The 15501-nt window shown below is 34.3% G+C and overlaps 1 protein-coding gene across 6 annotated transcripts in view; it reads right to left on the bottom strand.

Annotated features, from left to right (window-relative positions):
- MEF2A (myocyte enhancer factor 2A) overlaps positions 1–15501 on the bottom strand; it is a 159348-nt gene that overhangs the window by 35790 nt on the left and 108057 nt on the right. For 3 of the 6 annotated variants that reach the window (XM_068556858.1, XM_068556869.1, XM_068556883.1), the window contains 3 exons: positions 3432–3569; positions 1060–1279; positions 258–317 (listed from right to left, as the gene is read on the bottom strand). In XM_068556858.1, coding sequence (XP_068412959.1) covers positions 258–317; positions 1060–1279; positions 3432–3569 — 418 coding nt within the window. Of the gene's footprint in view, positions 1–257; positions 318–1059; positions 1280–3431; positions 3570–3634; positions 3767–15501 lie in introns of all 6 variants that reach the window. The other 3 variants (XM_068556875.1, XM_068556890.1, XM_068556899.1) reach the window with 2 other exon arrangements.

The raw sequence follows: 15501 nt of genomic DNA on the forward strand, positions 1-15501 counted from the left end.
ACTCAATTAATATTTATTGAATGAATGAGTAACTGAACGTTAAGGCCAAGGTATGAGGAATAACACAGGGATATGAAAAAATGTTAAGTATTAGTGAAAGCACTAATTAGACAAAGTGCAAAGGGACATGTCTACTCTAGTCATATATCCCCATATTTTCCTCTTCGTTTGGTAGAAGGCCTTGTTTGAGGGAAAATATTCCTTTTATCTCAGATAGGACAGATGCCTACAAAGTAAAACAGTAGGAATTCACTCACCCACTGGGCTGCTTCCAGCTCCATTTGGCACTGTGAGGTCTGAAGTGCTCAACATCCCACCTAACAACATTAGAGAGAGGAGAGAGGGAATGTGAATTGGCTCTCCTTATCTGAATAACAAGGAATTGAACAGAGGTAACTCTCACTCCATTCCTAAAAAACACAAAAATAAAAACTAGCCCAGTCTGAATTTGGTGTTAACATGTAATATGATGTAGTCAAATATACAGTCACTCGCCTATCAAGCTCTGGACATGTCTGCCTTCTTGTGTATCAATACCAAATGGTACATATTGATAAGAATGGGGGGAGTGCTAATGGAGTGCTATAAAATCTAGGAATAATGGGAAAGGAGACACTGCATTACACACAGTGATGCAGTAAATGCACTGAAAATTTCTGCTGAATTAATGAACAAATCAGACAGGGGGAGAGGGAGAAAACGCTCTAACTCCAATCAGGTGAGTCATCTCTCCACATTTTTAACACGAATGGCTCACACTCAATTTTAAATCTTTGCTCATGATATCCTAAATAAATTTTCTGCCTGTCTAGTATGGCTTTCCCATGATAAGGAAAGCTTTCCCAGGATAAGGAAAGCTTTATTTGTTCCACAAAGCCTAGTACAAGGCTAGAGCCACAGATTTTCAAAATAATACTTTAAAATGGAGGCAATTATGTAGTAGTGACTCTTGCTCATCAAAGCAATAAAATTAAGAGTAGCAGAATAAGAAACTGTTTATGTTAGCACTTAGTTTTTTCTTTCTTTTAAAGAATTGGAAGAATAAATATCAGGACGTACCTGCACTGCCAGTACTTGGTGGTCTCTGAGGGGCTCCAGGGGATACATTTCTATGTAATGTGGCTTGAGGTGGAGAGAGCATGTTTGAATCTGCTAATGTTGAGCTGGCTGCCAAAGATGGGGACACAAGTGAACTCCCTGGGTTAGTGTAGGACAAAGCACTAGGGCTGGTCACCGGGACTGTGACAGACATTGAGAAGTTTTGAGGTGGCAAACCAGGCTGTAAATAAAGAAAAAGGAAGAGAAAACTGTTAGTTTCATTTTCATCTATATTAAATTTAATAACTTATGAACTTTAAATTGATAAGGTAACACTAGTTACTAAAAGCAGAGGATGGGGATAGCATAGGTTCTTACTAAATCAATTTGCAGGTTTAAGCTATTTTCTTTACAATTATATTTGGACATGAGAATGTTTAACATGAACATTTTCAGTTTCCATTTTTTATATACTAATACATATATACTAGTATAATGTATATATTATATATTTCAAATATTGAGAAATGAAAATGAGAGGTCAGAACCTGATATTAAAGTTGTGTTGTCAAGTTTACACATTATAAAATACATCATTGTTACCAAGAAAGCATAAATTAGCACTTAAATGCAAATCAGTTTAGTAACATTACATTTCTATTGGGAGATTCCAAATATAACAAAAGGGGAAAAGTATGTACATATATTATAAACTTCATACATCAAGTTTGCCCTGGTCTGATTTAATTCACTAACATTCTTAATGGACAAAACTTAAAAAAAAAAAAAAAAAATCACGTTATATATATAACACAATGCAATGAGTGTAATAAAAATGCAAAAAAAAAAACTAAACAAAATTAACTACTGACAAGTTATCTTTAAACTGTAAAGATTAAATTACAAGTATTGTTATCTTATTTCCCTCCAAAATATTCCATAGTCCCTTAAAAATAATATTTTCTATTTTCCTCTTGCATTTCCTCCATAGACCATACTTGTTAACCATGATAAATAACAATCCTCTTTATAATTTAAAGTGAGAGAAAATAGAAAACTTTCCTCTCCCTACATTTTAAAACAGTGATTTGCAAAGTAAGGTAACACTGCTAATTCAAAGTTGAAAGAATGTAAATAATTATGTACTTTACTCAATAGTTTATCTCAGGTAGAAAATTATAACTCATTAAAAAGTATAAAACAATGGATACATGATAAAATGTTTTCAAAGGTAAAGCAATTTTATTTAAACAATGTCTTTGCAGCTTAACGTTAACTGCAAGGTCACCAACATCCATATGAGTTCAAAAGGGATTTTTTTTTTTTCTGTTGTTTTGTTTCTTAAGAATGGTATTAGCACAAAAAATACCTCCTTAAATCTGTTTTCCATGGGCTTCTTCTTATAGCATAGGACTACTTTGAAGAAATAATCCATGATGCGTACTTTAGGGCACAGTTTTAAGAGAATTAACTCTGGTAATGAAAGAAATATCAGCATTGGAAACAATTTGTTCCACAAAGCCTACAACACATATGTAGTGTTAGAAAAATTAGATCCAGAATAACTGTCTTAAGCAGCTCTTGCCAATGGTGCTTCAATGAGAACTCTCTGAAGAACTATCAAAGGAGTATGAACTCAAAGAAGTTCTGTTTCACTACGGTTAAATGTGTGAGCATGGAAAAATTTTAAACCAACTATTTGTTTTGTAACCAGTTTAAGAACACTGCTTCCTTAAATTAAAATCGAGCCAAGGCTCTCTTCCTCAATACCTACAGTGTTAAGAAAAGAATAGGAATTTGGAGGTACTGTCACCAAATTGTTTTGGGACATTAACAAAGAGCCAAATAGTAAGCTACTATTACAGCAACTGTATAAAATAATTAAAAATAATTTTGAAACACCACGTTTTATAATAAACCCAGCCATTTTATATTTTACAGTCTCAAGATCTACTTAAGTACATGTAATATTTTAAAAGTCATCGGAGGGAGAGGGAAGTCTCATATGCACCCTATATTTAAAATCATGGAAATTTAAACCTGGAAGGGACCTTAAAAAACTATTTGAGCCAACTCACTCACTTTACAGATGAGGAAATTGGAATCCAGGATGTTTAGGTGCCCTATCCAAAGACATGGGGATAGTAAGTAGCAGAGCCTGGATTAGGATGTTTTCTCTTCACTTCTATGTTTAAGACACTGAAGACTGAAGATGTACCATTGTAAGATTTATGCAATTTTATTTTGAAGTTCTATAAAACCAAAAGAAATTAATAAAATACTTTTTCCCCCTTCTACTTACTGCTGTCATCACCCGCTACAAAAATAAACAAGATGTGTTGTCAATCTCTTCATGCACAAGGTAAGAGCACAAACCATACTTTAGTACTCACTGCGATTTTATGATTCCGCATCATATTATCAAATTCCTCATTAATTTTTTTATATTTTTCTTCTGTATGTGGAGTTAGCACATAGGAAGTATCAGGGTCTGGGCTGTCGCACCCTCTGTGTTCCTTCTTGTTCAGAGCCTAAATAATGAAGTTAACAAAAAGGATCAACAAATAAAAAGTAGAGGTAAAGTAAAAGTACTTACAGGGCCTCGTTTGAAAATAAAATCACTATCTTCATTTAGTTTGCTGAATCTGTCCTCCGAGAGTGGACTGTGCTCAAAGTAATCGTCAGCATCAGGGCTCTCACAACCATTAAGGCCTTTCTTTCTTAAAGTCTGAAATACAATTGGAAAATTCACACACAAATGATACTAACTTGCCATGAGTTTTTTTTGTAAAATTATGAGAGCACAGACTGAATGAACTGGGTAATACAAGAGCCACTGAAATGGTTTTAAATGATCACAATGCACTCTAAGTCTTCAAATAAAGTAAACCTTAGACATAAGCAAAATTATGTTCCCATTATACATTAAGAGAAAAGGAATATTTATATATTTGGATTCTTCCTTTCCAAACTTCCTAGAGAATACTAAGTTACTCACTGCTCTGACAGTTACAATCCAAATCTGATTACAGCTTGATCAACATATCTGATAGGATCAATGAGTGTGAGACCGAAATACAAATATATCAAGACGATATATATATAAAGTTACCTTTATAAAATGAACATTTCAGCCACTTCATCTACTGACATTCCTTTCTGCCTGAGAGTTTATCCCATTCATCAGAAAGAATAGGCTCAATATCCCAATAATTTCATTCCTAATTTGTTCTTAAATACTGTGATTTTGCTACATAACTCTGAAGTATAAAAACTCAAATACTTATTTACATATGACAGTAATGACTCTTTCCTATGTAGAATGTACGTATCGTTAGTGACTTCACATATCTTTAAATTTTGTAAAAAAAACTAATTCAGCATGATCTTTTCCACATTTCGCTAGCTCTTTCTACAGAGTGCCTTCATGGATTGATTTAGTCCACTGAATTGACTTCCTGGAGAATTTTCTTGAGTGTTATCAAACTATCCCCTGGACCATATTGACTCTTTTCCTTTCTTCTTACTTTGGGGTACAAATATAATGAACAATTGGTTTTCTGAGTTTTAATTTTTTTAATTAAAATCATCACAAAATGACTTGTTTAGTATTTAAAATAATACACTTAAAACCAAGGGCTTGATAATCTATAGAATATTAATTCACTTACAGATTGTCTAAATTTTTAAAAATCCTGATGGGTCTTATTTTAAAGTAGAATTTTGGGGTTCAACAACTTAGATAGCTTTGAGACTTGCTGATTTTCCAGCCAACCACACAGGAGTTTTAGGAAGTTAAAATTCTCCAAGTAAGCCTACCTATTTAGGTTAAGAAATATTTGAACAATAGATTAGTACTAGATGAGTGCATTTATAAATGATTATTTATATTAGATTTACGGTATATTTTAAATTAATTCATAATAATAGATCTTGGTATCCTTTAAAACATGATTTACAATAATTATGAATGCTATTTTACTCCTTTTTTTCTTGAAAGAACATAAACACACAATACATTAAGATTTGAGAATTTTTTCTTAATTTCTCTGAAGTCTATTTTAAAATTTCACTTTACTCAATTTGATTTTTTTTTTTTTTTGCAAGCTTAAAGGATCATAAGAAATCAGTGGTATAGCTGTGTTAGCTTCTCAAATTGCTTGGCATGCACTAGGAATCCCATACACAATGCCTGAAACTCCCACCACAACACAATCACTAAACATGAGCATATAGCAAACACTACACCTATTTCCCCAATATCAGCCCCATGGTTCTGAGTTCTATGGGTCTAAGTAATCACATGAACTTTTATGTGTACTTAGCCATAAAAGGTCCTGTTGTTTAGAACTAAAAGGTGGACACGTATCCTCCCCCATTCGTAGTAGCAAGTTCTGCTTGCCAAAGCTCTGCAACTTGCGATAGCAATGAAGATGTTAACACTCAGAATACTGGAACACAGTGAACTCGTATAACCAACACAGCTCTAGAAACAGAACAAATATAGTAGTCGCCTACACACAGATTTTATCATGAAGTTGATTTATTCTAGCCTGAAATCTCTGGATATTTTCCCATCATATTCATATATCTTAAGACTAAGTAATTCACAGCCTTGCTCTTCCACTAACAGCAATCACCAAGTATGTCTCTGAACATTTTTAAATTACAGAAGAAAAAGAATATGGCCTTTGTTTAGTAATTACACAAAATTTTTATCCTACAACAGTAGGGTTAACTCTACTTGTACCCAAGAGGAAGAATAGCGCTCTGGTATCTCCAGCTCTGCAAGTCTTCACTTTAGAGGGGGTTCCTGTCATTGTGAGAGAATTTAAGAGGCTGTATCAGCTCTGCAGATAACAAGCTAATGTACCTCTGTTGGATATCCAACTTGTGTCTTCTTATCACTATAATATGAAGAGTTGTTTTGAGGACCCAACTACCATAAAAAGACTTTTTCTGTCTTCTTTATCTTACCACATAGCAAAATAGTAAAAGTTTCTCCTGTGGCACTGGTACTAACAAGTGGAATGCTGTATCTATTAACAAGGCCAGGCGAGGCATATAAGAAACAGGCTAGCTTCAGTTTTCTTACGTGCTTCAAGTTAGCCACAATAAAAACACTTGCTCAATGAAGAAAACAGTCTGAAAGGTCACCACTACGGAGGAATCTGCTTTTAAGTGGGAAAATATTCAAGAGTATTAGCACTGTGCACTCTTTATAGCTATTACTGATGATTACAATGTTCCACTCTTAAGTAAACAGGACTTTAAAAGTACTTTATTCTTGTACACGTGATTGACAGTTTTTCAGTGCCATTACGGCAAACTTAAGGGGGGAAACTCCACTGTGCCAAAATAATTTCATATTTCAGGGGTGTATACCATTTAAGTTGATGTATCCCAGTTGCTTTTCTTAAATAACTGTATTCTGAAACACAGATTATGAATTGCTAAAGGGACCAGTGGTGATGAACAATTAAATTATTAATCAGTTTAAGCTGACTTGATACAACCTGTTCTGTGTCCTTCATATCAGTGTTCCAAACATGTTTAAAGATTCTAACTAGCAAGATTACTTACATGAAATCATAAAATTAGTATACCTACAATTTTCATTAGTCCATTTCTATAGAAAACAGAAATTTTATTTTTGGAGGGTCAGTTAAACACCTTTAAAAAAGCAAACATTTCTACTTGTCACAACAAAGTTAAACTCTATTACGATTTTAATAGCCTGTCTTTTTGTGATTTTGGGAAATTTTACGCAGGTTTTAAATAATGAATGCCCTTAGCTAACATTTACCTTCAACATTAGTTATATAGAGACAAATTGTGAAAAAATTTTAAATGGATCAAAAAATAATTGCTAAGTGTCTTTAATCTAAAACAATGCATCTGTTAGGACACATCCTCCCAGGTTATCTGATTCTTTGTGGTTTGTGCCTGTCTTCAAGCTATTTTACAACTCTGTAGATAGAAGTTTTTTGGTAGAAAGCTGATAGTAATGCAAATAATTAGTGTTTATAGACATGCAAATAGATTCTGTCTGAAGGAGGTTTCAACTGACCTCTTTCCTCACCGTGGAAGATGTCAATTTTGCATCCATGAAGAAAATTCATTTTGCCTTCTTGATGGGCTTATGCATTTCTCTAATCTTTGGATTTACCTTTAACCAGTTGCAACATTTTTTTCTTGTTCCCTGAGTAATTAATAAGTTAAAAGTTTTGACTCATGTTCATTTTATAGCTGTCTAAGAATCATGATTTTACCTTTTCTGAAAAAAAACTGTTTAACAGTTTTAAGAGTGAAACCACCCTTGACTCGTGACTCATAGCAGATCCAAACTCAGGGGAAAAGAGTCTGCTCTTGTTAGAACTTAGTAGTGGATTGAGTATCGGTTTTTAAAAGAAAAAAGCAATGTGTCGTTATTTGAAATTTTTGAAAATATTTAATTGTCTGATTAATAATCTGTACTAATTTATTATGGTATCAAAAATTAAGGAAATACGATCAGAGAAGGATTATGACCTTTCAATTCTCTTCTTCAAGAAGTTAAGGACAATAATCCTTAATTTCTGTGACAATTCATAAATGAAATATTATTCATATCAGAGTATTAAGAGTGTAACCATCTAGAACTGCAAACCCCACAATCTCTTGAAACAGGGTTCCTCTCCATCTGAAGCTAACGAGCTCCGAAGTAAAATTCAAGCTGTTGGGGAAAAGAGTAGGTAGTGTTTTGTCTGTAAGCATTTCCAAGGAGAAGGGATCCCTACGTGACATCTAAACTTTCTGAGCTGGATACGCCCAAATTAAACTTACAAGTAAGAGGATGTTTTCTTTTTGGTTTTGGTATTAATTAAATCAGTTTTACCCAAATGAAGAGTAACTTAAAGACTTCTACCTACTGATTAAAGACCTCATAGGTAGAAAGGCTCTTAAATTTAAGATTTCCATACCAACTTAAGGAAAAACATTAAAAAACTGAAATTTAGTGGGTATCCTGGCTAGAACTTCCATTTAGGTTACATCCATCTTTATTCTTTGACTAGGTTATTTTACAACTCTGTGGAGATGGATATCAGTTTAAAACTATCAGAAAACTCACAGTAACTGCAAATAATTCCTCTTCATAGAAATTGTTTTCTGTGGAATGCCACTGATTATCACATTGTGGATACTGACCAATTTTTGCTTCCCCATGTATTGGGTTGGCCAAAAAGTTCGTTCGGGGTTTTCCATCACATCTTACATAAAAACCGGAACAAATTTTTTGGCCAACCCAAAAAATTCATTTCAGCATTCTTTACTGATGTGTGGTATTCTGAGTTCTTCTTTGAACTGGCTGTGACATCTTACTAGTTCACTCATTAGTTAATTAATTAAAATATTTGACATATTTTCACTTTATAGTTGCATGAGAGTAATGATTTTATACCGTCTTCCAAATCTAATCTGAAACTTTGAAGACCTACAGTCCCAAACGACTACTGCACATTTCCATTTGGATATTTGGCTAATATCTCTATTTCAATTTAACCAAGATGGAACTCATTATCTTTTATTAAATAGATCCCCTCTTTGGACTTAGCTATTCTAGTCCACACAGCAAGCAATCTTGCTGTTCACTCTTTGTTCTCTCCCCACATTAACATGGAATTCCAAATTTTGTAGATTATTATTTCCATTTCCACTGACTATATATCCTCCTTCGTTTTTCTCTCTCTTCTAATTTGTCCCTTAAATTGTTACAGATTCGGGCTTCCCTGGTGGCGCAGTGGTTGAGAATCTGCCTGCCAATGCAGGGGACGCGGGTTCGAGCCCTGGTCTGGGAAGATCCCACATGCTGCGGAGCAACTAGGCCTGTGAGCCACAATTACTGAGCCCGCGCGTCTGGAGCCTGTGCTCCGCAACAAGAGAGGCCGCGATAGTGAGAGGCCCGCGCACTGCGATGAAGAGTGGCCCCCACTTGCCACTACTAGAGAAAGCCCTTGCACAGAAACAAAGACCCAACACAGCCATAAATATAAATAAATAAATAAAAGACTTTCTCTCTATTAAAAAAAAAAAAAATTTGTTACAGATTCACTTCTCAATACCACTTTGTACTTGTCACCCTTGTTTTAAATCTTTGATGGCTCTCTGTGATCTAAAAGCAGTAGCCTCTAAACCTTCTAGATTATCCACCCCATCTGTAAACATATTTCATGCACAGCCCCCAATATATGCATACAATGAAAAAATTATATGCATGAATGACTGTCAGTCTTTTCAAATATTAACATGCCATATCTTAGGATGAAATATAATTTCTCTTATTTTCTCCCTGAACCCTAGTAGTTTTATACATCTTATATCCCTCCTGAAATAACAGATGTAGAGTACAAAATCAAAATTCCTTAGCCTAACTGCAAGTCACCTAACAGCCTAGCTCTTACTTTTTTTTTTCCTTCCCCATTTTTATGCTTCCTGAAACCTCTGACCCAAACAGAGTGGTCAAAATTATTGTCCTCCTAACAGGCATAAAAATCCCTTCACTGATGTCACCCCACTTGTTTGAAACCCTGTCTTCTCTCTTATTTGTATGACTATTTTATAGCTCACTATGGCCTAGTTTGAACTCCATCTTTCCATGAAACTTTCTTCCCCCACTGCTTCCTATGCTGAAATTTTAAGAGCACTTACTCTATAGAACATTCATGTAATACATGCAACACTGTATTTACTTATCTTCCGTATATTTTCTGTATTCTTCAACTAATCTATGAACTTTCAAATCAAAGACTGAAGTCTAGATTGCTTTACATTTTCAGAGTCTAGACAAACAAGGTGCTACACACACATGAAGTATGTATTTATTAATACTTGCACAATAAAAAAAAAACATAGCAAAGGAGAGATCAGGATGATCTCTGACGTTATTTCAGGTGTCCTCTAAAACATAAAATTATGGATTTGTTATAATATACGTAAATAATAAGGCAATCCAGAAACATTAGTTTGAACTAGGTTGATCCACAGAAATCGCTGATAGTTGACTGCTTCTGAACTACAAAAATACAATTTCATATGTATAATTTCATATATAAGTTTAACTTACAATAGCCTATACTCTGAAAGCTGCTGGGATATTCTCCAGTGGGCTTTTGGATAGGAAAGATTAGAATTGGTAGTGCAAGAAGACTTCTTATTTTGAGTGTACAGTTAGCTATAATCAACTAACAGCCAAAGATTCTGATTCTGGATCTTATTTTGAACACAGAAGGCTGAAGTATAAACCTGGAAATCTAAAAACCAAAAGCCTTACTTTTCTTAATTAAGGGACACTCCGTGTCATCTATAGAGATCAACCCAGTTTAAAAAAATAAAAACTTATGTTAGCACTGAGATAAGTGTCCACAGCTCACCAAATCTCCTCTCCTACTGAGAAAGTATCAGTAAGACAGTATCATAATTGAAGTTTTTTTTAAATTTGGGAATTATGTTCTGGTTACAAAAATGGGTAATTGGATAAGAACCCAGAACATCAATTTTTACATGAAGACCATCAGTTGTGCCTTCCGGAGAGTCATCTTGCAAACTAGCCATGGTGGCAGAGATGAGGGACCATGTAGATCTTGAGATGGAGTTCCTGATTTCAGGCCTTAAGGAGGCAGGTATTGCTTCCTGCCTTGGGTGTAATCTGCCTGTATTCTTTCAATAAGTCCCCCTTTGGTTTGAGCTACTTTAACTGAATTTCTATTCCTTATAATCAAAGAACCTTGATAAAAAAAAAAAACTGTCACAACTCTTTGAGTCATGAGTTAAGTCTCCTTATCTGTCTAAATCATCTAAGTCCCCAAACAAGTCTGGCTAATGCCTCCACAACCTAGTGTCCAGAAAAGATCCTTAACCTGGAGAAAACTGACTCAAACAACGATCTTTAAAGTCATGTGTTCTACTGTTCTACTTATAAAGTTTTAGCAACCTTATCTTTCAAGTTCAAGGAAACACTTTTAGAATTCTGGAATTCTGGGTATATATAAAAACACTGCTTAGCAGGCCCTGAACATTTGCCTCTCATTTTCTAGTCTACATTACTAAATCTGTTGGTGAAACTGGAGATAGAAAGAATAAGGGAAAAGTAGAAAGGAGATAGGGAAAAGAAACTTGAGAAGGCAAGAACAATGCTGTTTAGACTTTTTTCTAAGTATAGCCAGGTTTTTTTTCTGTTTTTTTTTTACACAATAAACTTAAAAAACAAACATATTTCAATATGGATTGTAAATTAGGCAGAGGCAGCTAATTTTAAATAGATTTCTTTCAGCTTATATTCTGTCATCAGCAAAAAATAACATTTAAAATTTTAGACACATTTATTCTCCATGGAAATTATATATACACACACGTGTGTGTATATATATATATATATATATATCAATATATATGCACTAATACATATACACACACTGTACTCTTAGGTGTTTGTTTACAGAGTAAAGAAATCTAGTATTCAGGGTATTTTTCATTGTAAATATGTTTAAATAAATATTTAAATCACGTGGAATCTGAAATAAGAACTGATAAAAATCCCAGAGGACTGGCGTTTTCTGGAATCTTGAGATATGATACTGAATTTTGGATTCAGGAGTCTATACTGCCTGAGTGTTTACCGGGGCCCGTGTCAGACTGCATTTTTAACATCAATCAAGAACTGAAATATACTTTAACATATGCTCAATTTTATAATGACAACTGTCAAATTCCATTCCAAACTAATAATAATCATAGCACTTAGAAGTGAAACTAGGGAATTGAAAGTACTCAAAAGGTATATACGCATAGTTTTAAAATGCACGATGACCTCATCAACTGAACCAATCTACAGTATCACCACCCACCTATCTCATTTCTGTGAAGCAGCTAAGCAGCTCCATAAACACCGGCTGAATGGATAATTTGTCTGCTCTAGCTTATAAGGAATAAATGAGTGCTTGTAAAATAAAGGAATAATATGTCTTCAGTTCCAAGGAACTTAAACTGGACTTTAGAACTTTTTTTAATGAAAAGTTCTCCTTTTCCACATTTTTAATAACTTTCCAATTTTGAAAGATACTTCTTATTCTTCCTAGACACTTTAAAAACACACAAAAACATTTAATTTTTAAAACTGGACATACATAAAGAAAGGTGCATCAAAATTTATATAAAATTCAACAATTATAAAGTGAACAACAGTAATTCTAATCAGGTCAAAAAATAAACCAGAACCCTATATATCTCCCTCAATCACATAACCCTCCCCTCTCTCTTCTATAGGTAATACCATCCTAAATCTGTGATGTCAACTATCTGTACTTTCTCTACAGGTTTACCATATACATATCCCTAAAACTATAATTTAGCTTTGCTTATTTTTAAATATCATGTGAATGTAATATATGCAATGTATTATTTTGTCTGGCCTCCTTCATTACACTTTATGTTTATTATATCCATAGGGTTGCATATAGTTACAGTTTATACATTTTTATTAAATATTGTATTATATGGGAAAAAAACTTTATCCATTCTATTACAGATAGACATTGGAGTTGCTTCAATATTTTGGCTATCATGAAAATGGCGAAACGCACATTTCTGCATAGTCTACTGCATATCTGCACACATTTCTCTAGGGTACATTCTTAGGAGCAGAATCGTTAGTTTGTAACTAGATAATGCAAAACTCTTTTTTAAAGTAGTTGTATCAATGTATACTTCTACCTGCAATGAGGATTTAACTTGCAATCCCTTATTTCATAACTATTGGTCATTCAGATTTTCTCTTTTGTGAAGTGCCAAGTGTTCTAGTACTTTGCCAATTTTTCTACTGAGTTGTCTTTTTCTTATTACTTTAGAGTCATTCTTTTATTTGTAATCAACATAAATCCTTTGTTAATTTTACGTATTGTAAAAATCCTTCCCTATTCTGTGGCATGTTTAACACTTGTCTTTGGATGAAAACAGGTTCTTAACTTTAATAAAACCAAATTTATACTTTTGTCCCCTTACAGTTATCCTTTATGGTAGTAATGTTTATGTCTTGTATAAGAAATCCTCCCCTACCTCAAAATCATGAAGATATTCTCCTATGTTATATTCTAAAAGTGTTATAATTTTGCCTTTCACATTTAGGTGTATAATCTTCCTGGAGGTAGATTTTGTGTAAGATATGAGGTAGGTTCACTTTCACAGTTTTCCCATATATCTGTATCCAACTGTCCCAGCAACACTGCTTCAAGAGTTTGTTCTTTCCCCCTTTGATTTGTGATACCACAATTATCTATATATGTGCATGGTTTCTGAGCTATTACTTCATTGATATGTTTGGCATTCGTGCCAATGCCACAGTATCTTCATTACTGTAGCTATAAAATTAGTCGCAATATATTGTAATGCAAAGCTTCTCATCGTGCTGTTCTTCAGAGTGTCTTTTCCCCTTGAATTTCCCTATATAGTTCAGAATCAGTTTTTGAATTATTAAAAAAATTAATTCCTTGGAATTTTCACTGGCATTTACTTGACTCTATATGGATTATTCACGTAGCACTGACATATACAATATTGAGACTTCCAGTCCATGATATTAGGATACTCTGTTAAGTCAACCCTGCATTCCTGGGATAAATCCAACTTAGTCATAATGTGTATGACTTTTATATATTGCTGGATTTAATTTCTGTATGAGTTAGCATAAGTGATGTTAGATGCTTTAACAAACACAAGTCTCTGTGCCCTAACACAATGAAAGTTTCTTATTCACACAAAGGCTAATGAGGATGTTTCTTATCTCAGAGAGCCTTAAGTGAAACTATTCAGAGCCCAGTCATTTATCTTTCGGTTCCACATGAGATCTCAAGAGTTCCCATCTGGATTCTCTGCAGCTGGCTGACAAACAGAGAAGAGAGAGTATGATGATCATGTGGAAGGTATTTTACAGATCAGGCCTGGAAGTAGCATGAATCACTTCTATTAACGTTCCATTGGCCAACTCAGTCACATGACCACTCCAACGCAAGGCAGGCTGATAGTCTAGATGCGTGCCCAAGCAATGAAGAAAATGACTCAATGTGAAAATAAAAATGTCTCTGATAAAAAAAAATTTGTGAACTCAAAAAAGTCAACTAATATTATGTTTAGGAGTTTTGCACTTACATTCAGTGAGACTGACTTCTGATTCTTCTTTTTAGAACTCTCCTTGTTGTTTTGCTATAAAGATTAGACTAGCTTCATATAAAGAGAGTTCCCTCTTTTTCTATTCTCTGGAAGAGTTTGTGAAATATTGGCGTTATTTCTTCTTTAAAATTCTGCTAGTACTTCTTAACAAAGCCATCTGGATTTGGAGTTTCTCTGTGGTAAACTTGACAATAAGACTACTCAGATTTTCTATATCTTTCGTGATTCCATTTTGTTAAACTATATTTTTCTCGAAATTTGTCCACTGAGTCAAAATTTTGAGGCACAACGGAATCTTGAGATTATATGTGCTCAAAAAATTATATTAAAATAGCTGTTGAATAGAAAACTAAATGTTACCTTTGTGATCATCTAGTTCACCTCCTACCTTTATAGAGAAGATTAAATTTAGGAGAGACCCAAGTTCTCACCCCCCAACCCCACCACATCACACAGCTATTAAGTGGCAGTACTGGGACTAGAATAAAAGTCTTCTGATGTCCAGTCTAGTGCTCTTTCCACTACACTGTGTTAGTTCAGACTGCATTAATCAGTCAACAAACAAAAGGGAGACTGCATAGAGGACTGTGATCAGGAACCACTTCAACCACTGGAAAGAGCACATTTCTTGTGCATGTGGTTGTAGGCACTGCTTTCAGACTCCTTCCCCAGTTCTTCTATGACCTTATCCATATCTATCTCAGTTAGAAGTGTGTGATGTTCAAGCTATGGTTTCTTTGAATTTTAAGGTCTTACCCAGTATATACCCAAGTTTGATGGCAAAGGTGTCAGCAAGTGGTAATGATACTTCTCCCCAACACCACCCAAAACAAACAGTTTTGGGGCCCTTGTCTTCAGGGAGCTAGATACAGCCCAACAGTCTCATTTTACCCACAGGAATAATGTAACTCTGTTGCAGAACTCCACATATAAATGAACACTTTGACAGAGTTGGCTCTTGGTGTACTGTGAAGTCAGGAAAGTATATCTTCAAAGCCCTGGCTCTTGGTTCTTCACTATCCATGTGTGTGTGTGTGTGTCTGTGTGTGCGCACTTAAACTATACAAATGACTTCATTTACCTTTATCCTTTTTTTTCCCCTTTAATCCAACAAAAATTACTGACAGCACTCTACTAGGTTCTGATATTCACTGATAAAACAGACACGGGAATCAGAGTGGGACCTTCAAGATGGAAGAGGAGTAAGATGTGGAGATACCTTCCTCCCCACAAATACATTAAAAATACATCTACATGTGGAAC

This window comes from Eschrichtius robustus, chromosome 1 (genome assembly GCF_028021215.1).
Source record: "Eschrichtius robustus isolate mEscRob2 chromosome 1, mEscRob2.pri, whole genome shotgun sequence".
NCBI lineage: Eukaryota > Metazoa > Chordata > Mammalia > Artiodactyla > Eschrichtiidae > Eschrichtius > Eschrichtius robustus.